This window comes from Somniosus microcephalus, chromosome 15 (genome assembly GCF_052327205.1).
Source record: "Somniosus microcephalus isolate GS21.2 chromosome 15, FLI_Smic_1.0, whole genome shotgun sequence".
NCBI lineage: Eukaryota > Metazoa > Chordata > Chondrichthyes > Squaliformes > Somniosidae > Somniosus > Somniosus microcephalus.
In genome coordinates this window covers 69,226,059-69,251,583 of record NC_141001.1, presented here as the reverse complement: position 1 = coordinate 69,251,583, position 25,525 = coordinate 69,226,059, and the positions used below count along the sequence as shown (strand labels likewise).

General features: G+C 44.2%; 1 protein-coding gene across 1 annotated transcript in view; it reads right to left on the bottom strand.

The window, feature by feature from the left end:
- The window catches only part of swap70b (switching B cell complex subunit SWAP70b), a 143,183-nt gene that overhangs the window by 108,710 nt on the left and 8,948 nt on the right, over positions 1–25,525 (bottom strand). The window contains exons 2-3 of the mRNA XM_086007984.1: positions 15,180–15,320; positions 8,952–9,128 (exon numbers count right to left, since the gene is read on the bottom strand). Of these exons, the coding sequence (XP_085864110.1) occupies positions 8,952–9,128; positions 15,180–15,320 (318 nt within the window). The remainder of the gene's footprint in view (positions 1–8,951; positions 9,129–15,179; positions 15,321–25,525) is intronic.

The window sequence follows — 25,525 nt, the reverse complement described above, 5'->3', positions numbered from 1 at the left end:
CCAAGGCGGGGGGGGCAGGGAGATAGTTGATCCAAGGCGGGAGGGCAGGGAGATAGTTGATCCAAGGCGGGAGGGCAGGGAGATAGTTGATCCAAGGCGGGAGGGCAGGGAGATAGTTGATCCAAGGCGGGAGGGCAGGGAGATAGTTGATCCAAGGCGGGAGGGCAGGGAGATAGTTGATCCAAGGCGGGAGGGCAGGGAGATAGTTGATCCAAGGCGGGAGGGCAGGGAGATAGTTGACCAAGGCGGGAGGGCAGGGAGATAGTTGATCCAAGGTGGGAGGGCAGGGAGATAGTTGATCCAAGGTGGGAGGGCAGGGAGATAGTTGATCCAAGGCGGGAGGGCAGGGAGATAGTTGACCAAGGCGGGAGGGCAGGGAGGTAGTTGACCAAGGTGGGAGGGCAGGGAGATAGTTGATCCAAGGCGGGAGGGCAGAGGAGGCAGATGGAGAGGAAGGGAGAGGGAAGGAGGAGAGAGAGGAGGAGGGGTGGGGAGATGGGGAGGGAGGAGGAGAAAGGAGAGAAGGTAGGGGAGAGAGAGGAAGAGGAAGGAGAGAGCAAGAAGCAGCGTTGGCAAGGAGAAGCTAGTCTCTGTGGGTGTGAGGTAGGCGTTTGAGTAAATTTTGCTTCTGTGGTTGGGGGAGGATGCTGGCTGTTCCAACCAGAGACCTTCGATTCTCACAGAAGATGTAAACATTTTCAACATTCTCTAAAACTGAATTGGGCCCAATGATTGTGGACCTAATTTCTGCTATTTGTAGTTGGCTTTAACCTCTAATAATCTCAGTAAGCGTCAGGTGACTTCTGCGATTTACCTGTGCAAATTATCATCTGTGATTCTGTTAGACAGCGAAAAGCCCAACTGGTGATGATCATACATGAGGTGACCACAATGAGCTGGAGATTTTCTCAACAATGCTCTACTATAAAATGAGAGCCCCTTCCTGCGCTGACAAGATAAAAGTAGGATGAGTGTTGGTGCATAGGAAGTCCTGCATTAGTAACCTTTGCAAAGATGCCCAGAAGTTAAAGGGTTGCTCAACTAACTTATTGGAGGTTAAGACCAACTACAAATTGCAGAGAAGAGGTTCACAATTCAGGTTTCCATTGCAATGTTTAAGTCATAAAAGTGTGCTATTAATGCCTTAGTAATTTCTCCCTAGGTCACTACTATGCTTTTCCTAGTCGCTGGATAAAACGTGGCATAGCAGAGATATCAGCTGGCTCACTGTCTGACTAGTTACTATGGAGAAGGGCTGGTATCAGCAAGTCTTCCTAATACTGTACTGCATGTCAGTTTCAACTTCGAAATTGCAAAACAAAAGGCTCTATACAAGTTAGGTCAGCCAATATCCAACCACTGACGTGCATTTCAGCATGAAGACTGTTATCCAGAAGAAAGTACGAGCCAATACCGATTCTCCTCAAAAGCAGTCAATTGGCAGGAGGGACTCAATGGTTAGGTCAGAGTGGGTACTCTGTCAGTCAGGTAGCCCAACACAGCACATCTCCACAGGCTGGATTTGGGCCTGCAGCAGTGCAAATAAATACATATCCCCTTAGGAAGGAAATATGTTTAGCAACCCTTTCAAAAAGCCTTTCTTCTCTATTTTTGAGGGGGGCAATCAAAGAGTATTTAATTTATACTGAAAGTAATTCTCTCTCCCTGTCACAAGAATTACACTTCCTGTGATCCAAATTTATATTTCAGGGAACCCAACCCAAGCCCATAAGAATTGCAGTTCACCACACTGTATAATCCTTTCTTTGTATTTGTAAATGACATACTTAGTACAATGGAAAGTATAAACGAACCGAGAGTGCACTCTCTGAACAAAATTAAATAGGGTTGAAAAAATCAGAACAATGCTCGCTTTTCCATAATTTTAAAACACAGTTCCTTAACAATGGAAGTTCACCTAGAGATCACTGGTCTCCACAAAGCAGCCAGTGTTGCACTGGAAAATCTGGCTCATAAACATACATTTGAGGCCAAGCCTTTAAAAAGCAGAACTATCTAGTTTGTTGCAAGTTACAGAAAAGCAGAGTTAAAAGTACTGCATTTGCACCAAATGTTAAAAAAAATAAAAACATTTTCATCTCTTTTAATCAACTTTTGTTGTCTATCAGGAGAATATAGAAATATTAGTTAATGCAACATACTGTATATGCATTTCTTGCAAGACTATGCACTACGCGGAAAACACCAGCAGGGAATTTCTAACTGAAATCCCAGCCCAGTTTACCTTGCGGGGAAACTGACTTCCTCTCTAGGGAGTGAAGACAGAATTGTGCTCTTAATTACTCACTTTTCTTCTGTCTAATTTAACTGGAGACTGTATGGAGCAGGCAATCAAATGATTAAAAGCATTTATACATAGATTATTAAATAGTCAGGAAAGATTACAAAGGTGAGGGCAACTGCGTTAGTTCTAAGATGGCATAACACATACAGTTGGGAGGGTACAAGCTCCAAACTAATAAGGCATTGTGTACATATTTGAAACTTCTACTGAAGTGCATTCTCTGCAAAATTTTCACTAAATTCCACCTTTCCATTTGCTTGCTGTTATAATAATCTCTGTCCAGAATGGTATCAGTTCTATCCCAGTGCTTTCCATTAAAAATAATCCACACGGATTTCAAAATGGATGATCATGCTTGATAAACATCACAGAAGTCTCTGGTAGATGGGGGAAATGCAATGGATTGAGTGTGCATAGACGTTAGGAAAGCATTTGACAAGATACCATGTGGGAGATTACTGTGCCAATCAGGGCTATACTGAAGTGTCAGCTTAGATTATGTGCTCAAGTCTCTGGAGTCGGGGTTGAACCCACAATCTTCTGACTCCAAGGCGGAAGTGCCCACACAGAGACAAAGTGACAGGGCAACTATTCAATTTTGTACACCATTTACCATCGCAATAATTCCATGTTAGTACCAAATTATGGTCCAAAGAAGGAGATATGACGAGGTGTGACCAAAAGATTGGCTGAAGAGCCGGGTTTTAAAGCGAATCTTAAAAGGAGGAGGGGGGCCTGGAGAAGTGGAGCTGTTTAGGGACAGAATTCTATAGCTTGGGGCCTAAAAGGCAAGGCCACCAATGCTGGGGTGAAGGAAGGGGATGAGCATTTCAGAAGCGGATGGGCTAAGGTGGGAGCGGAGATGAACAATGTTACGGAGATGAAAGTAGACGACCTTTGTGATGGAGAGTATATGGGGTCAGAAGCTCAGCTCAAGTTCAAATAGGATGCGGAGGTTGCAAACAGTCTGGTTGAACCAGAGATAGTGGCCGGGGAGTGAGGGGTGGAATCAGTGGCAAGGGTACGAAGTTTGTGACAGGGGCCGAAGACGATGGCTTCAGTCTTCCCAGTGTTTAACGGGGGGAAATTGCTCATCCAAGGATGGGTAGTCCAACGTTACAGAGGCAGTGGAGGGGTTGAGAAAGGTAGAGCTGAGCGCATATGGATGCAGAACCCATGTCTGCAGATGATGTCACCAAAGGGCAGCATGTAGACGAGTAACAGGAGAAGGCCAAGTATATATCATTGTGGTACTCCAGAGGTAATAGTGAGGAGGCTAGAAGAGAAGCTATTGCTGGAACTGCTCCGGCTACGATCAGAGTGGAAGTGAGTGAGGGCAGTCCCACAGAGTAGGACAATGGAGGAAAGGTATTGGAGGATAACTGTATAGTTGACCGTATCAAAGGTCACAGAGAGATTGAGGATGAGGAGGAGGTCACAGTCACAGAGAATGTCATTTGTGACTTTGATTAAAGTTGTTTCTGTGCGGTGGCGAGGCAGAAACTCATGGATTCAAACATGGAGATGCGGGAAAGACAGGCACAGATTTGGGAGGCGACAACACATTCAAGGACTTTGACGAGGAAAGGGACATTAGACATGGGGTGACGATTTGCAAGACCAGAGGGTTCGAGGGTGGGTTTTCTGAAGAGGGAGTGGTGGCGGCAGTTTTGAAAAGTAGGGGGACAATACCCGAGTGGAAACCATTTACAATGTCAGCTAGCATGGGGGCCAGGAAGGTCAGCAATTTAGTGAGAATAGAGTCAGCAGAGCAGGAGGTGGGTCTCATGGACAAGATGAGTTCAGAGAGGGCATGATAGGAGATAAAAGAAAAACTAGAGATACGGGATCAGGTCTAGGGTGGTGGAAGCCTGGGGAGAGGTTTGACTTGGTGGGCAAGGAAAAAGGTGGAAAGCTGAACAGTCTCAATCTTAATGACATTGAAGTCCATGAGCTCCTCGCCAGGCAGAAGTTGCAAGCTCAACATGCCCATAGTTTTACTTATCGAGCGTCTTCCTATAAAATAGGATACTTTGTTACTGCCTTTGAATGTGACCTTTGATCATAAACAAGGTATTGCACTGCCTTGCTGGGATCATGCCAGCATAAAACACTTGGGGGGAAAATTCGGTATCGCCCCATTTGGGGCGCCATTATTGGCGGTGCGCAAAGTTTAGCGCCTGGCGCTAATTATCGCCTCCGACTGCAAACTTGGCTTTTATCACCCCTGCAGGTGATTGGAGCGCTAAATCAGGCGCTACACACCTCTCAAGGCGCGAAGGCCGAGGAGCGAGGCGCTACCTCACAGCGCTGGTGAAGCTCATGTGGTGTCAGTCAGCAATGGAACACAGACACACTGGCACCGTCCAATTCTTAAAGGGGAGTTCTGACGAATGGTCATCGACCTGAAACGTTAAATCTGTTTCTATCTTCACAGATGCTGCTTGACCTGCTGAGTTTCTCCTGCATTTTCTGTTTTTATCTTAAAGGGGAGGGTTGATCTTGCTCTCCATCCACATCCTGCTCATTGCAGCCTTGAATCTCGGCCTGAATCTCAGCCTGGAGAGACCTGTACATCAAATCTGCTAGAAAGAACAATGGAGAGAACCAGGGAAAGAGCTCAGAGTGCAGACCCCATAGTCTCTTCTAAATCGATACAAGGAAGGGCAAATCAAAATCAACCTGCAAAGTGCTGCTCAGTACCCAAAACTCCTTCACACAGCGTTGAATCTCTCCAGAATTCTCTCTCTCTCTTTGAATGCGTGGTGCAAAAATGTCACCGACAAAAAAAGGCAGGAGGTGGTCACCTTTAAATAGCACTCCCCTCGTCCCTTTCTGACAGCATAACGCTCCCCTCAACCTGTCGTTGCTAGCGGCAGGCGGTAAGGCAGGGGGCGCCACTCAATATCCGGTCCAGGGCGCTAACAGGGCGTTGCGCACTCGACTGACGTCACGATCTGCCGGCGCAGGAGATCGTGGTGGTAGTCATAGAGTCATAGAGTTTTACAGCACAGAAAGAGGCCCTTCGGCCCATCGAGTCTGCGCCGCCCATCCATCCCTGTCCAGTCTAATCCCATTTTCCAGCATTTGGTCCATAGCCTTGTATGCAATGGCATTTCAAGTGCTCATCCAAATGCTTCTTGAATGTTGTGAGGGTTCCTGCCTCTACCACCCTTTCAGGCAGTGAGTTCCAGATTCCAACCACCCTCTGGGTGAAAAAGTTCCTCCTCAAATCCCCTCTAAATCTCCTGCCCCTTACCCTGAATCTATGCCCCCTTGTTATTGACCCCCCGACTAAGGGGAAAAGTTCCTCTTTATCTACCCTATCTATGCCCCTCATCATTTTGTACACCACAATCAGGTCCCCCCTCAGCCTTCTTTGCTCCAAGGAAAACAACCCCAGCCTGTTTAGTCTTTCTTCATAGCTGAGGCGCTCCATCCCAGGTAACATCCTGGTGAATCTTCTCTGCACCCTCTCCAAAGCAATCACATCCTTCCTATAGTGAGGCGACCAGAACTGCACACAGTACTCCAGCTGTGGCCTCACCAGCGTTTTGTACAGCTCCATCATAACCTCCCTGCTCTTATATTCTATGCCTCGGCTAATGAAGGCAAGTATCCCATATGCCTTTTTAACCACCTTATCTACCTGCTCCGCTGCCTTCAGGGATCTATGTACATGTACACCAAGGTCCCTCTGACCCTCTGTACTTCCTAGGGTCCTACCACTCATTGTGTATTCCCTTGCCTTATTTGTCCGTCCAAAATGCATCACCTCGCACTTTTCAGGGTTAAATTCCATTTGCCACCTTTCCGCCCATCTGACCAACCCGTTTATATCGTCCTGTAGCCTGAGGCTTTCCTCCTCGCAATTTACCACCCCACCAATTTTCGTGTCATCTGCGAACTTACTGATCATACCTTTTACATTCTCATCCAAATCATTTATGTAGATCACAAACAACAAGGGACCCAGCACCGATCCCTGAGGTACCCCACTGGACACAGGCTTCCAGTCACAAAAGCAACCTTCGACCATCACCCTCTGCCTCCTGCCACTCAGCCAGTTTAGGATCCAACGCGCCAAGGCACCCTGGATCCCATGGGCTCTTACCTTCTTGACCAGTCTCCTATGCGGGACTTTGTCAAAAGCTTTACTGAAGTCCATGTAAACCACATCCACAGCATTTCCCTCATCCACCCCCCTAGTCACCCCCTCGAAAAATTCAATCAGATTTATCAGACATGATTTACCCTTGACAAAGCCATGCTGACTATCCCCGATTAATCTTTGCCTCTCCAATTGGAGACTAATTTTGTCCCTCAGAATTTTTTCCAATAATTTCCCTACCACAGATGTTAGGCTCACTGGCCTGTAATTCCCTGGTTTCTCCCTGCTACCCTTCTTGTATAATGGTACTACATTAGCTGTTCTCCAGTCCTCTGGTACATCCCCTGTGGCCAGAGAGGTTCTGAATTTGTGTCAGAGCCCCTGTAATCTCCTCCTTTGCCTCCCACAGCAGCCTGGGATACATCTCGTCCGGGCCTGGGGATTTATCCACCTTTTGGCCTGCTAAAACCGCTAGCACCTCCTCCCTCTCGATGCTAATATGTTCAAGTATGTCACTTGATATACTTGATATACGGCGGTAGTGTTTAGTGCCACCGCAAAATGTCTAGTTAATTTCGCGAGCGGCGCAAACATCGCTGCGCCCGGGCGCTAGTTGCTTTGCGCCCCACTTGGCACCCTCTTAAGGCGCCAACGGGAGGCGCAAACAACTGAATTTTTCCCCCCTAGGGCTAGAAATTAGCTAGCTTAGTGCCTCCCATTATCGGTCCGCCCTGTTAGTGCCCGAGCGGGTCGCTAACAGCACCACGCTATAAATTCAGTTGGTGGATAGCGCCGGCGCTAAAACTTAGTTCCTCAGAACTCTGCGCCCAGAGATCATGACGTCATCCAGGTGTGCAACGTCCCGTTAGCGCCCCACCGGGAAATTGAGTAGCGCGCCCTCCACCTTTGCCGGGCGCTAACAGCGACTGCTGGAGCAGGTACTGCAGCAATGCCCGGCGGGTCGGGGGGGGGGGGGCACTAATTAAAGGCATCAGCTGTCAGGTTGGCCGACCTTTAATTAGCGCCCCGGGTACGGCCTTTTGCCACTTTTGATGCAACCGATGGGGCAGCCCTGCACTCTATTGGGTGCTTGGGGCTGCTCCTTGGGGCCTACAGGAGCCATTGCCCATCCATCCCCGGCCTTACCTGATGCTGGAGTAAGCATTGGGCCATTCCCTTTAATCCAGGGAAGGAGCCTCCGAGACCGGTAGTGCTGAGCGCCAACTTCATTAGCGGCCTGGCGCTCCCAGCCTGTTAGCGCCCTAAGTGAAGTGGTAGCACTCCACTTCATTCTTAGAGCACTAAAGTCAGTATCGCAGTATGGGGCGCTAATTAGCGCCGGGCACTAAACTTACCGCCCTGGCGATGCGGGGCGGGGCGCTACCGAATTTTTCCCCCTTAACTACACTAAGGCTCTGTGTCTAGATTATTCCAAAAGTTCATGTTCCAGCAGCTTTAACAAGTTTCACATTAGAATTAATCCAAAACCATTGGAGTTAATCTGGAACACCATAAATTATGTATTTGGCCTAACTGATCACCAAGATCACTTTACAATCTCACAGTTAGTCATTTGGTTCTCACTGGTGTTGGCTGGAACTCAAATCCTAGGATTTGCAACCATTTTCACCCACACAGAATCACATATTTAACGCTTTGAAAAGTGAAATTACATTCTCTTCCCTCCCCCACTTTTCTCTCCCATTCACCTAAACAGCAGGGTTCTCTGAAACACCTCCTGAATCCTCAAAGCCTCAAGTCAAGAATGAGATGGAATACTCATGTGGATGGGTGCAGCCACAACAACACAAGAGGCTCACCACCATGCAAGACAGAGCAGTTCACTTAATCAGCCAGCCGCCATGCCACTGGCCTCAAGTCTCCACCCCCTCCACCAACAGCACACTGTGGTTGCAGTATACACGATTTACAAGTTGCACTGTAGCAACTCACCAAGTCACTTTGACAGTACTTCCCACCCCTGCAGCCTCTACCACCAAGAAGCTCAGGAGCAGCAATGTCATTGGAACACCATCACCTACAATCTCCCCTCCATCCTAACTTGGACTTCTATCACTGTTTCCTTATGGTTGCTGAATCAATATCCTGGAACTCCCTACCCAACACCATTGTGAGTGCACTATCACCACAAGGACTGCAGCAGTTCAAGGGGGCCCATCACCACCTTCTGAAGGCAACTAGGGATTGACAAAAATGCCAGCGTCGTCCACATCCCAGAACAACATTTTTTAAAAGTCAGTGTCTTGTGCTGAGGCACAATTTCAGAGGCAGAAGCATTGGCCCTTTCAGTACCTCACCCAAGTAGCCATTTAACCGAGACAATGGGTTTCGTCTTAGCCATTTGACAGAGAGCAGCACAGCCGAGTCGGATTTTCATCTGACCCAACGTCCACAAACATTTTCCAGCATGAATTATGGGATCGTGATCAGGTACAGGAACCCCGATTGATCTTTCCTCTCCATAGCCAAGGGTGCGAAGGACAAAACGTTAATTTAAAGGTTTATTGATCTTACCTCCTCTGGGACTATGATCAAGGGATAGACATCTTCCGAGAGGAAGTTGAAGATACACCATACTTTGAAGGTATCATCATCACTGATCAGTAAATTGTTCCGGTTCAGATTTTTCTTGACACAGAGAGTCCAGCACATCCTATTAAAGTCACATTTATCAAAGCTGTTTGGTTGAACCTTTAAGAGGGTAGGGGAGGACAAGGAAGAGAGAGAGAAAAAAATTATCAGGAGAAAAATGGGAAAAAGAGGAAGAAAACAATTAGTGATTATATTTCTTTAAATTTCTGATATTTCAATGGTCAGAAGATTTGCTTCTTTATTCAAGATTTAACTCAATAACAATTAGGATCTTCCCCCCCTCCCCTTTTGAGAGACAGCGTTACAGCATTCTAAAAAACACGTGGTATTATTGTACTGCAAGTTTTTACGTACTCCAAGAATAAGCAAACTCTAATTACTTCTGCTGCACAATCTTCACCATAGAAACCATTGACTGGTTTGTTGAGAATAAATTCCAAAAGGCTAAATCTATTCTATGTCTCTTCAGAGTTCTTCTAACCAAGTGTCAAATCCATGAGAACGATCATTAATGTGTTGACATTTTAGTTGTCCAGCCGATTAAAATTTTAAACTGTATAACCAAGATATAAAGCTCCTGCAAGCCCAAATATATTCACACAACTGCAGCCTGCCATAAAGTTACACAAGTACATTTCAGCTCAGTTGGCAACTAAGTCATTTCCTTCATTTTTTAGGAAAAGAATAGGTTTCTCTCTTAGCAATTTCAAATGATACCAGCATCATTAAGCTTCTTCAAGCGCTGGGGGAAAATATTTCTTCCCCGCATCAAACTTTCACTCTAATCATGTGGAGTGCAATAACTGCTAGGTGGTTAAGTATATCCACCTCTGTATATAATTTCTATATTCACACAAGACTGCAATTTTAAAATGTATTCATTCTCACTCTCTCTATAAAAGCATCATGCCTATACATATTGGGGGAGAAATTGGGTATCGCCCTGTTTGGGGCGCAATTATCGGTTGGGCGCAAAGTTTAGCGCCTGGCGCTAATTATCGCCTCCGACTGCAAATTTGGCTTTTATCGCCCCAGAGGTGATTGGAGCGCTAAATCAGGCGCTACACACCTGTCTTATGGTGCTAACGCCGAGGATCGAGGCGCTACCTCAGAGCGCTGGCGAAGCTCATGTGATGTCAGTCAGCAATGAAACACACACACACTGGTGCCGGCCAGTTCTTAAAGGGGAGGGTCGATCTTGCTCTCCATCCACACCCTGCTCATTACAGCCTTGAATCTCGGCCTGGAGAGATCTGTACATCAAATCTGCTGGAAAGAACAATGTAGAGGCCCAGGGAAAGAGCTGAGTGCAGCCCCCATAGTCTCTTCTAAATCGATGAAAGGAAGATCAAATCAAAATGAACCTGCAAATTGCAGCTCAGTACCCAAAACTCCACAACACAGCGTTGAATATCTCCAGAAGTCTCTCTCTCTCACTCAGAATGCGTGGTGCAAAAATGTCGCCGACAAAAAAAGGCAGGAAGCGGTCACCTTTAAATAGCGCTCCCCCAGCCCCTTCCCGACTGCAAAACGCTCCCCTCAACCTGTCGTTACCAGCGGCAGGTGGTAAGGCAGGGGGCGCCACTCAATATCCGGTCCGGGGCGCTGCACGCTCGACTGACGTCACGATCTGCGGGCGCAGGAGATCGTGGCGGTAGTGCGCACCAACTTCACATGTTGACTATATTTTGATGTTAGTAAACAGCCATCAAGAGAGTCATCTCTCTGCTGTTAAAAATGTTACAAACGACATTTTAAAAAGTTCCCAGATAATCTAAAACTACTTGGAAAGTTCTTAAAACTTCACCAATTCTTAAACTTGCACCAGTTGCAGTTATACTACAGGTGCTGAGGGACTATCATTTGGAGGTGGATTTGTTACATTTTTAGGTTTTCAAACTCTAGAAATTTTCTCAAGTTCACACTTCTGTAAGTGAGCCCTCACTCCGTGTGGCCCAGAGTGCATCTTTACCTGCCCAAAATCCAGGTAATTTGTGGCAAGCCTAGGGATTGAATTGATACCATTTTTACTGCAATTCCAGCTTACAGGAGGTCAAATGAACAGCTTCCCCAGACTGAAGCTATAAAATGCCAAACAGGTTTATTTAAACAGAGAAGCAATGACACTGTAAATTTGCTTTAGTTGCAGGTTTAACCATCCCTCCTCAGGAGATAGAAAAATCACTTCTATCTGCTGCTCTAAACCGTAATGTAAACTAGACTGGACACAAGGTCCCTGAATATTAACCTATTTTGTGGTTGTTTGTTGCTGAATAACTAAAGTGTGTCTCTGGCTTATCTATCTCTAATGGCTTCAGACAGATTACCAAATTTGAACAGGATAGGCTGAGAAATACTTTTTTTTTTAAATAACTGAGACAAAGGAAATTTAAATACCTATCTCAAACTCAAAATTCAAACTCAAAAACAGCCAAGAACAAACAGAACACACCAGATGCTAGTATTTGATTTAAATGGCTTGGCCCCTCCCTTGGTTAACTGCCCAGATATCTCGATCTGGAACATTTTTATTCTAGGGCTTTGTGTCCTGTGGTAGCATTTTCACCCGAGTCAGAAGGTTGTGGGTTCAAGCCCTACTCTCAGGGACTTGCGTGTATAAAGTAGACGGACACTCCAATGCAGTACGGAGTGCTGCATTATCAGGAATACCATCTTTCAAATGAGACGTTAAACTGAGGCCCTGTCTGCCATCTCAGGCGTATGTATTTGAAGAAGAGCAGGGGTGTTCTCCTGGTATCTAGCCAACATCTGACCTTGCTGTATGCAAATTCGTTGCCGTGTTTCCCTACATTACAACAGTGACAATACTTCAAAAGTACTGAATTGGCTGTAAAGCACCTTGGTACATTCTGAGGTTGTGAAAAACTTACTATAATAGCAAGTCCTTTCCTTTCACTCAACTGAGATCAAGCTCACTGGGCAGGGAATTGTGATTTCAAATGTGCACTGAGAAAATAGAGCATTAGTGGGCCAATCTGCTTTGGCCTTATATAATACTTTCCAGGGTTCTCCTCCCCACCCCCAATTTTCTCCCCTCTTTCCCTGAAGACTGATTTACACATGAACATACCTAACTGAAGAGTTGGAAAAGACCATTATGCTCATCATGCCTGCCCATCCAGACCGACAGTGCAACCTTGTGCACTGTTAACCCACTCTCTAACCTATTCAACCATCCCCTAACCATGCTATCTTCTGCGAGGAGCAAAAAAAACTGACTAATTTAAGAAAAACTTTGGGAAGTTCCTCTGCAATCAAGCAAGCCACAGGAAAATGCAGTTGTCGATGAGTCCTCACAACTAATTTGGAACTTACTCCCTATAACTGGAAATGCCCTCTTTTCTCAGGGATTTTATAAGTTCCCTTTTAAATGACTGTTGCAACTCCACACTGCCCACGTCTTAGACAGTTGGAGGGCGACAACTCTCTGTGAAAAGAAATACTCCCTGACATCTAACCTAACTTCTTGTGATTTTGGTTTCTAACCTAACTTCTTGATTATTTCTGTTTTGAAAGAGAGATTTTATATGCATTCCCTCTAGTTTTACTGATCCTAACCATCCCAAATCACCCATCTAACTGGATTGTAACCAATCTTTTCAACCTTTTAAAATAGTCATCCCCTCTAAACCTGTGTTTCTCCAAAGTAAATAAACCTTATTCTTAGAGCCTATCCTCGTAACTAAGATTTGGACTGATCCTGGTTGCCCTCCTCTGCCCCCTCTCCAGCACCTAAATTCCTGTTCATTTTTAATACTACGAAGGTCACTACTCTTCTAAACATTCCTCTCGATCATTCGAAGCTCAAAATGCAGCTTCCTACACACTCGTGATCCTCCCTAAATCACCACTATGTTGAAATCAAGACTTGTTATGACAGCCTCCTACTCTAATTCATTATTTCCTGGGACAACAGAACTCCTTAATGTTGATCTTCCTTCCTCTCACAATCATCAGATTTTTAAAACTCAAGGTTAGAATCACCTAATCAACTTCTTCCTCATTTACCTCATCTTTTACCCTGATCTTTTCAACCTTAATTGTGTCCTGTGATATTGATCATGGCCCTTCAATTTGGTTTCTCAATTCTTAAAAAAATTTTGAAATTAAAAAACAGAAAGAGCCCTATGCTTGCCATCATTTAAGAAAAAGGACAGGTCGTTATTAAAATTTCTCAATTATTTTGAGCTGGATTAAAATAAAAGCGCCTGGCCAGTGTGGTGTGGCCTGATGATTGAACGTTTGTGCTTAGTGGATTTGATAAGCACAATGCTGAACCAGCAACGAATAACATCTGCATGTTCTGTAAGGACTATCTTCGTTTACTTCACAAATGCAGTTAAATTCTTGGTGCCAAAAGCATGTGATAGGAACTTTGGACAAATCATTCAGTTCATGAAGAAAACAGCACTGTTTAGAAAATTGGGAAAATGCTGCAGGGATGGCAGCTTAAAAAATTACTTGCATTTTTTAAGTTCGAAGGATTTTTTGTCTCTGCAGCTGAACATTATATAATTTCAGAATTTTATCAGATTTTAAAAAGTAGAGTTCCTATGTCATGTCTTTTTGTCCAAAGTTTAAAATATTAAATGCTCGTTTGCTTTACCAAATGCAAATGACTTGTTTATCTAAGGGAGCAATAAACCGCCTGCCCTTTAACAAGGCATTCATTGTTTGTGGAGGGCAATTATGGAGAAATGCCCAGATCTATGGTTTCAGCTGGGTGTGTGGTAGAAAAGGAAAAACGTGTTTCCTGCAGTTTACAAAAAAAAGTACAGAAATATTCTTGAGGTCATTACACAAACAACGAAGAAAAAAGCGTGTGCAGAATAAAAATGTGAGTCAAGGCACGGGGGAGGGGGGGGGGGAAGTTGCACAATCTCCCAATAAGTGTATTCATTCTCTTGGGTCTCATGACGATATTTTCAATTGTGAGACTTAAAATGGAGGAAGAAGGATTTTTAAAAAAAACAGAAATCTGCTTCCTCCATTTTCATTTTAAAAAACCATAATTATGAAGGCAATGAAGCTAAAAATTGGACTCTTCTTGGCCGGTTATAGTTTACATATAGCATCAATGTGAAGGCATGATGTGTGGTATGATATGTGCATGAAATCTTCTAACTCGAATTTAGGCAAGTGCTACGAGATTGACAAAGTGAAGCATTTTTGTCTCATGACATTGACTACTTTCCTTCTGCCATGGTACATATGGGGTTAAAAATCAGGTTCATTCATAGAAAGAAAGAACTTACATTTACATAGTGCCTTTCATGACCTCCGGACGTTTAAAAGCACTTCATAGCAATGATGTACTTTTTGAAGTGTAGGAACATTCGTAATGGAGGAAAATGCAGCAGCCAATTTGCACACAGCAAGGTCCCACCAACAGCAATGATGTAAATGACCAGCTAATCTATTTTAAGTGATATTATTTGAAGGATAAATGTTGGCCAGGATACCAGGAGAACTCCCCTGCTCTTCTTCAAATACATCCACCTGAGAGGGCAGACGAGGCCTCAGTTTAACGTCTCATCTGAAAGACGGCACCACCGACATCTGATTCAGAAATGAGAGTGCGACCACTGGGCCAGATGGCAATTGTTCTAATGCACAATGCCTCAGAATATAGTTGTTCCAGATATAGGTATCTGGTCAGATAACCAAGGGAAGGGCCAAGCCATTCAATTCAAAAACACACATTTTGGGGGTTTTGCCATAGGATCTTTTACCTGAGAGGGCAGATGGGACCTCCGTGTGACCACTGACCCAAGGCTGATACCTTAAAATTAGCAGGCAAAAATATTAAATGGGAGTCAGATGCCAATCTGACTCGTTAGACTATGGCACTGCGGAGTGCCATCTTGGTTAGAGCAAAGGACAAGGCATAGAGGACTGCAACCACTTATAATAATAATAATAGAGATTTTTATTATTGGAGACGCTGATTTCTGTTGCTCTTGGAGGCACCTCCTGTCACTCTTCATTGTTTAAAAAAAACTCAGTCAATAGGCACTAATTTCACTACAAGAGCTGCTATTCTATGCAATGGATTTTTAAACTATACATACGTAATACATAATGGAGTTTCACAGTTAGGGTTATAAATGGACTTATTAAAAAAGATACCTTATCCAAGATAAACCTGTTCAAATAAGGCATGTATCCCTGGTTAGAAACTGGTCCTTCATCGTCATCCTTAAAGTGGTTTTCCAAAGCCACTGGATTGTGAGGTACTTGCAACACTGTACAGAGACTGTGCGAGAGAACCTGTTTCAATAAAATAAAAAAAACATTAGTGGGGTTTAAGGACTAACTCCTCTTTATAACATAGATATGGAAAGCAATTGTAATCTCTAATCTTTTGGAGAGGAAATCTGACTAAATCAAAGACTGTCAAATTTCAAAGAATTTACCTTCAATAAAGAAAGAACTTGCATTAATATAGCACCCTTCACGTCCTCAGGACATTCAACAGCACTTTATAAAGCAATTTATAAATACTCAACGGATTACTTTTGAAGAGCAGTTAACTAGGTAAATGGGGTAATTTGTGCACAGCAAGGTCAAACAAACAGCAAATTAATGGATTGACCAGATAATGTGTTTTGGTGGTATTGGTGAAGGGAGGAATCTTCACCGGGACACTTGGAGAACTCCCTCTTCTTCGGATAGTGCCATGTGATCATTTATGCTCGCTTGAGAAGGTAAACAGGGCCTTAGTTTAAAATCTCATCTGAAAGATGGCACCTCCAACAATGCAGCACTCCCTCAGTGCTGCAAGTATGAGCCTAGAATAAGTGCTCATGCTGTGGTGGGACTTAAACCTACAACCTTCTGACTCAAAGACAAAGTTAAAACTTTATGGTTACACTATTTTCTGAACAAAATCATTTATTAATAGAGAACCTATACAACAGGTTAGCAAAAGGCCCCACAAAAGCAGCTTATCTTTATCTAACAGCATCAGATTTTAAAATAAACATAGTTAACAATAACCCCGGTGGGAGCTCAATTTCTTATTAAATTGTTGGAAATTTATCAATTTGAGAACGAAGGTGGCTATTTATATACAGATAGACACACAGACACAAAACTTCAAAATTCTCTGAGATAGACTGCTCTACAAACAAATGTTTACGCCACACAACATTTTTGTGGGTTCTCTGGGTGATTTTCTACCTTTATTCTAGCTAAAGTGCACTTGTTTACCAGAGAACTTTCAACCTTCAACACAGATACTTAGGAAAGTTCAGGACTGGAAAAGAATGCAGTCCCAAAGACTCTCAATCACCCACTCCCTCAAATAACTGCAATTTTCCCTGAACGTTTTCCACTTTACCTGTCACCACTGCCTCCCTGCTCATTTCATTCCGCACATTTATCGCCCTCTGCATAAAGCAGCTACATCTAAACTGTCTGCGCACCTGGTCCCCTGGCTCTAGAGCTTATGGCAATCTCAAGCATATCATCAGACTTCAATTTATCTATTAAGAATCTAATATTTGAATATCTCTCCTGAACCTTTTCTCTCCAGAGTATGTAAAGATTGTGGTAAACCACTGTTTGTATTCCACTGTGTACATGCCTGGACATGCCTCGGCTGACTCCTCCCACAAGTCCTAGTATAAAGGTGACTGCTCCCCAGCCCTTTGTATTTCTGGACCGGTCGACCACTCGAGGCAGACCTTCATTCTTTTGTTAATAAAAGCCTTTAGTTACTCTCTTAACTCTCAGTCTTTTATGAGTAATTGATAGCGCATCAAAGATTAACACAAATCAAAATGTTAAGAGCACATCTCAATTGTTGGGTAAAATTCAAGCTAGCAGTTAGATTTTTATTGAACCCCAGATTGCCACCAGACATTGTTACACTGAAGCTAAGAGAGATGAACAGGAAATAGCAAGAGGCACAGAGAAACAAACAAAACCAAAATGATGCTACATATTGGATTGCACTCAGTAACAATATGATTCACACCACACAAGTGTGCAGTTTTACAGAATTTCATAAATAATGTTTAGGAAACATAAATTAACCAGCTAATTTTTATTAGATTTACTGCATCGTTACATTTTGACTACAAATATTTAACAACTGGCCTCACCATTCTCAGTTTGGCAGGAGGGGGGGGAAGGGATATCAGCCAGGGTTCCTACTCCTGATCACTATCCATTGACACATATTGGAAAGTGCTCCTATGGACAAGATTGGACTTGGCTGTGGTGTGGCTCTATGGTTGAATACCCAGCTGGCACTCACTCTAGTCTCATACATGAAGAATGGTCTGTTGGGTGAACTGTCAGAGAGCTCCCAGCACATATGGAATTGTACCACAGCCAGAGACAGTGTCTTCATGAGGGGACGAGGGTGAATAAAATACCACAAACTGACTTTTAACATACTGGCCCGGAATTTGCATCGAGAATAATGGTGAGGCTAACAGCGCTCACCGTTATTATGGAGTAAATCGGACATCAACTTCCAGAGTACACACATGCGCAGTAATCCAGAAGTTGCGCTCCGAGTTACCCTGCTCCTCCACAGGCAGCACTATAACAATACCTCAACGATAGACTCAGCATTGAAATCAATGCATTGCCGTGTAATTGCGGTGCTTTCCCACATGACAACAGTGACTACACTCCAAAAGTATTTCATTGGCTGTAAAGCGCTTTGAGATGTCCGGTGGTCATGAAAGGCGCTATATAAATGCAAGTCTTTCTTTCTTTACTTACCCACGGGTTAACAACTAAACACTGCAGAAAAAGTTAAGGCTGGTGCATTCAGGTGTAAGTGAATTTTTAACGGTGTGATAAGACATAATTATTGCCAAACAATCTCTCTGGCCCTGAAAATTTAATTTTAGTGTTGGAGATTTTTTTTAAATAAAAATTAAAATAACTTTTTTTTTACTTTTTCTGTCTGGCTCTTTTATCTCTCTTAATTGCATCTTTCTTTCCCAGTCTTTATTTTGCTTTCTGTACATGATTTAAATCTAACTTATACTTCCTGGTTTAGGCTCTGCGTGTCTCAGTGAGGATTCTTCAATCCGATTGGTTGAAGAGCCTTGTTGTTGCTTGGCCTTCTCACATATGCCACAGATCCCATATAGAGGGCACCACACTGGATTAGATGCCCGGTGACAGCAAGTCCATGTTTAAAAGCCAGTTTAGGAGCATAATCAGACAAATATTGACATGGAACCAAAGAAGGAGATGCGAGGACAGATGACTCAAACTTTGGTCAAAGAGGTAAGTTTTAAAACTAACAAAGAGGTAACTCCGGAGCTTAGAGCCTGGACAGCTGCAGGCACGATCGACAGTGGTGGGGTGAAGGAAGTGGGGGATGCACAAGAGGCAGAGTTGGAAGAAGGCAGAGTCTTGGAGGGTTGTAGAACTGGAGGAGGTTACAGATATAGAGAGGGGCAAAGCCATGGAGCGATTTAGACATGAGGATTAGAATTTTAAAAATCGAGGCATTGGTGGACCGGGAGCCAGTAAGCAGGGATGATAGCTGAACGATCTTGGTGTGAGTTAGGATACGGGCAGCAGAGCTTTGGATGAGCTCAAGTTTAGGGAGCGTGGAAGATGGGAGGCTGGCCAGAAGAGCATTGGAATAGTTGAATCTGGAGATAAACAGAAGCATGGATGAGGGCTTCAGCAGCAGGTGGGCTGATGCAGAGGTGGAGAACGGTGATATTACAGAGGTTCAAGAAGGCAATCTTTGCGATGGAGAGGATGAGAGCTCGGAATCTCAGCTCAGGGTGAAATAGGATGCTGTGGCTGTGAACAGTCTGGTTCAGCCTGAGACAGTGGCAAGTGAGGGGATAGAATGGATGGTGAGGGAACAGAGTTTGTGGAGACGGTCAGACAATAGCTTCAGCCTTCCCAATGTTTAATTGGAGGAAATTTAGGTTCATCTAGGACTGGATGTCAGACAAGCGGTCTGATAACACAGAGGCAGTGAAGTGATCGAGAGAGGTGGTGGTGAGGTAGAGCTGGGTGCTGTAACTGAGGGGCAGCCTGTAAGTGAGAAATAGGAGGGGGCCGAGGATAGATCCTTGGGAGACTCCAGGAGGTAGTGGTGCGGGAGTGGGAAGGGAAGCCACTGCAGGAGATTTTTTGGCTACTACTGAATAGATAAGAGTGGAACCAGCCAAGGGCATTCCCACTCAGCTGGGCAATGTAGGAGAGGAGTTGGAGGAGAATGGTGTGGTCAACCATGTCAAAGGCTGCAGACGGGTCAAGAAGGATGAGGAAGGAGAGTGCACCATTGTCACAGTCACATTGGATGTCACTATAATTTTGATTAGGGCTGTTTCAGTGCGGTGTCAGGGGTGGAAACCTGATTGGAGATGCTGAAACATGGAGTGGTGGGAAAGATGGGCACAGATTTGGGAGGTAACAACATGTTCAATTACTTTGGAGAGGAAAGGGAGGTTGGAGTTGGGTTGGTAGTCTGCAAGGAGAGCGGTGTCAAGGATGGATTTTTTGAGGAGGGGATTGCTGACAGCAGATCTGAAAAGGAGGGAGGCAGTACCTGAGGAGAGGGCACCGTTTACAGTGTCAGCTAGCAAGGGGCCAGGAAAGGGAAGTTGGGTGGTCAGTAGTTTAGTGGGAATAGGGTCGAGAGAGCAAGAGATGGTCCTCATGGACAATATGCTTGGAGAGAAACTAGAGGAAGATGCGAGTTCAGGGCTGGGGCAGGGGAAACCTTGGGGGAATGCTTGGATTGGTGGGCTAGGGGAAGGGAGGGAAGCAACAGAGGCAGCTGAACGGATGGACTCAATCTTAGTGACAAAGAAGTTCATGAGCTCCTTGCACGTTGTTAGAGGTCGTCGTCGTACGTGTCTTCACACTGTTCCCTTTGGGGAACTGTATGAAGTGGTAGAAGGATTTCTGGCCTCGATTAACGCTCCTTCCGTGACCGTAACCATCTTCGTACCAGCCATTAGGGTGGTTAGTCCTATGGCGGGAGGGTTTTACGGGCTCCCACAACCCATACAAGGGGGGTGCCACCCACACCCACGGACGCAAGTATCCCGCTGGATGTCAACCCAGAATTTAGAGCCGGAGCTCCGACTCCACTTGCCAGGACTGTCTGGAGCGGGGTTCGAAACCCTACGCCTTCTGGCCCAGCAGCGGGGATGCTACCGCTACGCCAAAGGCCCACTCCGTTGTTAGAGGTGAGGTGAAGGGGAGAGTGGGGGGAAGGGGAGAGTGGTTTAAGGAGATGCTTTGCAGTGGAGAAAAAAAGCCAGGGCTTATCTTTACATTCCAGGATGATCCTGGATTCGTGAGCAGTTTGGCAGCAGAGAGCAGAGCCTGGACAGGGCTCGATGTAGTCCAGCCAGATCTGGCGATGAGTGGCTAAACCAGTTGTGCGCCATAAACATTCAAATCTGCATCCCTTGGGCTTAAGGGAGCGAAGATGGGGGCAGTATCAAGGGGAACGACGGGGGTTGGAGAGAATAAGGGTTTTACTGGGGACAAGGACATCCAAGGTGATTGAGCAGATCGGCAGCTCATACATGTTTCAAAATGGCCACACAAGCAAGGTACCAGAGGGAGCCAGCACATGTCTCCTCCTTTAAAAGAGTGAAGATAAAAATAAATTAAAGAAAACAGAGAAAAAAAATTAACTTAAATTACTGTCAAACATCCATGTACAAGGAAACATACTTGTGGCCTTGTGTTTATAAACAGCAGTTATCCTGTTCAGGGCAACATAGTTTCACACAATGTTTTTAATAATATGGCTACAATAGTATTTTTCAACCACATTTCTACCAAATGCAGTCATCATTTCAACAATGCAAAATTTACACACACGACTCTTCTGAAAATCTCCCCTTAGTTGTTCAAATTATTCTGATTTTGTTGGACTCAAGTTATCACAACAGTGGCTGGCCTTTATTGCATGGGCTACACAAAAGATGCCTGTTTAAGTTTAGTGCATTGATCCAGTTTTAAATCCAGCCTTCCAAGGCCAGTATGAAGGACCTTTCAGACAAGGAGAGTTTTATCTGAACACCACCACAAATACATGTTAAATCTTTTCTGTAAATTATTAGCTCTATTTAAAGAGGAAGGCTCATCGGTTCTGCTTTAAAAACCACTAAACAAATGTTACTTTTAACATCCTTGTTTTCGACTTAAAGTTTTTTTTTTAAATATCAAGTGCTGATAATATCACTGGTGCAAGGAAAGATTAGTGCTGAAAGCATAAAGAAGTTATACATAGCCATTAACGCAGTGCATTTTACAATCTCGTCCTTTCAGTAGGCATGTGTAGGGCAGAGCTTGAGGAAGTAAGCCGTTCTGGTCAATGCGCACTTTAAGATAAAGCTGTAAAGACAAATATTATGGAGTGGTTGAAGCAAAATCATAGATGCATTTAAGGGAAAGCTAGACAAGTACATGAGTGAGAAAGGAATAGGGTTTGTTGACAGGATGAGATGAAATAAGGTGGGAGGAGGCTTGTGTGGAATGTAAACACCGACAGAGGCCTGGTGAACCTGTTTCTGTGCTGTAAAATTCTATGAACCTCCTGCCGACTACTACTCCTTCCATTCGGTTTCCACATCAGATTCAATGTTGAAATGTTATTTCCCAACATTTGTTGCTTCCGATGACAGTTTGGAATGAGTTCTCGGAAAGTTTCTTAACAGTACCTTACTGCTGTACCATTCCACCCCCATCCATTAGGAGTTAAAACGCTCTTAATTTAAGAATGTGCAGTAAGCATTACTAGTTTAGTGCTAGATTTCTAAATATGAAGGAACTTAACAGTCTGAACTTTTTTAAATCTCAATTATTTGCATCCTATAATTAAATTTCTGCCACAAGCAGTTTGTATTAAATATTATTCCCTTTATTGGCTGGCAATATGCATCAAGAATAGCCAATACAATAATGTAGCAGGTCGAAACCAAAATTCTGGTTGGCTGAAGTCACTGGAACTTATGACATAAATTGTACTGAGTTTCAAGATTGGATTTCACCTAAAATGGGTTGAATTCCAACCTTTAACACAAAGTACAGGTAGACTATCCTTTATCCGAAAACCTCGGGACCAGCCGTGTTTCGGTTTTCGGAAAATTTCGGATTTCGGAAGGTATTTTATAAGACTGGGAAATTTGTCGGGGGTAGGGGTCGGCGGGGGGTCGGGGGTGGGGGTCGGTGGGGTGGGGGTCAGGGGCGTGCGCACGACTTAAGCTGAATGAAAACACTTTCGGTTTTCAGAGGATTTCGGTTTTCGGAAGTGCGGATAAAGGATACACTATCCCTTATCCGAAAGGGTGGGGGTCGGCGGGGGGTCGGGGGGGGGAGAAAAGAATATCGGACAGGCCGCTGCAGCTATCGGACGGGCCGCTGTATTGTTGGGTTCACTCTCCCGGTATACCTCCTTCACACTGCCCGGCTCGGCCTGCAATCTCCGACCCAGGAGGGAACTCAGTGACCCTCTGCCCTGCTCAGCGTAAGTCGTGCGCCACTCTGGTCATGTCGTGCGCACGACTTACGCTGAACGAAAAAACCTTCGGTTTTTAGAGGGTTTCGGTTTTCGGAAGTTCGGATAAAGGGTAGTCTACCTGTATATACAAGCGGAGCGGATTTACATATGAGAAAACTACACCGGCATAACAAGACTCAATTCAGCGGCAGATTTATACCATCAATTCTGGTTTATGGCTGTACAATCTGGCAGTAGATTTAAGACTGCATCACTGCCCCCTCTGGCACAGTGGCACTGTACTCTAGAACTGGAAGCTTTGGCCTGGATATCTGACTTAGATATTGACATTTGATTTGCTTTGCTACTACCATACGAAAGAAGACGGCTATAGAACCAAAGAAGCTTATAACACAGTAGAAGACCATTTTGCCTATCACGTCCGTCAATCTTTTCTAGAACCATCCAAAACTAAAACCCAAAATCTTATTCTCTTCCCCATAGTCCTCTACCTTCTTCTGCTTCAAATATTTATCTATTTTTCCTTAAAAGACATAATGGTCTCTGCCTCAGCTCCTCCCTGTGGCAAAGCATTCACTGTTCCATCAACTCCCAGTGTAAAGAAATAATTACTAACCTCTCTCCTCACAACTTTAAATTGATAATCCAACATTACTGACACTCCAAACATAGAAAATAGTCTTTCCTTATTCACCCTATCGCCCATCAGTTTTTTAAAAAACCTCTATTAAATCTCCTCTCGGGTGTTTCTGCTCCAGTTAAAATAATCCCAGAATTTTTTTTTATATTCGTTCCTGGGATGTGGGCCATCATTTATTGCCCATCCCTAGTTGCCTTGGAGAAGGTGATGGTGAGCTGCCTTCTTGAACCGCTGCAGTCAGTGTATTGATGGTACTCCCACAGTGATGTTTGGGAGGGAGTTCCAGGATTTTGACCCAGTGACGATGAAGGAACGGCGATATACTTCTAAGTCAGGATGGTGTGTGACTTGGAGGGGAACTTGGAGGTGGTGGTGTTCCCATGCACCTGCTGCCCTTGTCCTTCTAGGTGGAAGAGGTCACGGTTTTGGGAGGTGCTGCCAAAGAAGCCTTGGCGAGTTGCTGCAGTGCATCTTGTAGATGGTCCACACTGCAGCCACAGTACGCTGGTGGTGGAGGAAATGAATGTTTAAGGTGGTTGATGGGTTGCCAATTAAGCGGGCTGAGGTGGTGGATGGATTGCCAATTAAGCAGGCTACTTTGTCTTGGATGGTGTTGAGTTTCTCCTCATAACTATAGTCTCCTAGTCTGGCATCATGCTGGAATTGACACAGTATGAGCTCTATGGCTTTATGGTCATTTATGGAATGGGCCTCCCAAATCTGCACACTTGTATAATTTTGTTATTACTTTGTTTCTCTTGTACTCCATGTCCCTATTTATAAAATGCAATTGGCCTTTTTAATGGCTTTATCTCCCAGACTCGCAATTTCAGAGAATTATGTATTTGAATTCCCAGGTATCTAGCATCTTTCCACACCCATACTTTGTTTTTTCTCCCAAAATATAACTTACACTTTTCCACGTTAAATTGTATCTGCTACCTGTCTGCCCATTCTGCCAGCTTGTCTATGTCCCCCAGCTAGTGCTGTTGGGGAGGGTTTAAACTAAAATGGCAGGGGGTTGGGAACCTGTGCAGCGAGACAGAGGAAAGGGAAGCAAGGATAGAAACAAAAGACAGGAAGGAGAAAAGCAAAAGTGGAAGGCAGAGAAATCAAGGGTGTAAATCAAACAGGGCTACAGTAAATAATAATTCTAAAAGGACTAAGAATGTTAAAAAACAAGCCTGAAGGCTTTGTGTCTTAATGCGAGGAGCATTCGTAATAAGGTGGATGAATTAGCTGCGCAAATAGATGCAAACGGATATGATTTAATTGGAATTACGGAGACATGGCTCCAGGGTGACAAAGGCTGGGAATTCAACATCCAGGGGTATTCAATATTCAGGAATGACAGGCAAAAAAGAAAAGGAGGTGGGGTAGCATTGCTAGTTAAAGAGGAGATTAACACAATAGTAAGGAAGGGTATTAGCTCTGATGATGTGGAATCTGTATGGGTAGAGCTGAGAAATACCAAGGGGCAGAAAACGTTAGTGGGAGTTGTATACAGACCCCCAAACAGTAATGCTGAGGTTGGGGATGGCATTAAACGGGCAACTAGAGATGCGTGCAATAAGGGCACAGCAGTTATCATGGGCGACTTTAATCTACATATAGATTGGGCTAATTAAATTAGTAACAATACTGTGGAGGAGGAATTCCTAGAGTGTATACGAGATGGTTTCCTAGACCAATACGTCGAGGAACCAACCAGAGATCAGGCCATCTTAGACTGGGTATTATGTAATGAGAAAGGATTAATTAGCAATGTTGTTTTGCAAGGCCCCTTCGGGTAGAGCGATCATAATATGATAGAATTCTTCATTAAAATGGAGAGTGAAGTAGTTGACTCAGAGACTAGGGTCCCGAATTTAAATAAAGGAAACTACGATGGTATGAGGCGCAAGTTGGCTAGGATGGATTGGGGAACGTTACTTAAAGGGTTGATGGTGGATAGGCAATGGCAACCATTCAAAGATCACATGGATGAACTACAGAATTTGTTCATCCCTGTTTGGCATAAAAATAAAACAAAAAAGGTGACTCAACCATGGCTAACAAGGGAAATTAGGGATAGCATAAGATCCAAGGAGAAGACAAATAAATTGGCCAGAAAAAGCAGCAAACCTGAGGATTGGGAGCAGTTTAGGATTCAGCAAAGGAGGACAAAGGAATTAATTAAGAGGGGGAAAATAGAATATGAGAGTAAGCTTTCAGGGAACATAAAAACTGACTGTAAAAGCTTCTGTAGATATGTGAAGAGAAAAAGACTGGTGAAGTCAAGCGTAGGTCCCTTGTAGTCAGAATCATGGGAATTTATAATGGGGAACAAAGAAATGGCAAACCAATTAAATACATACT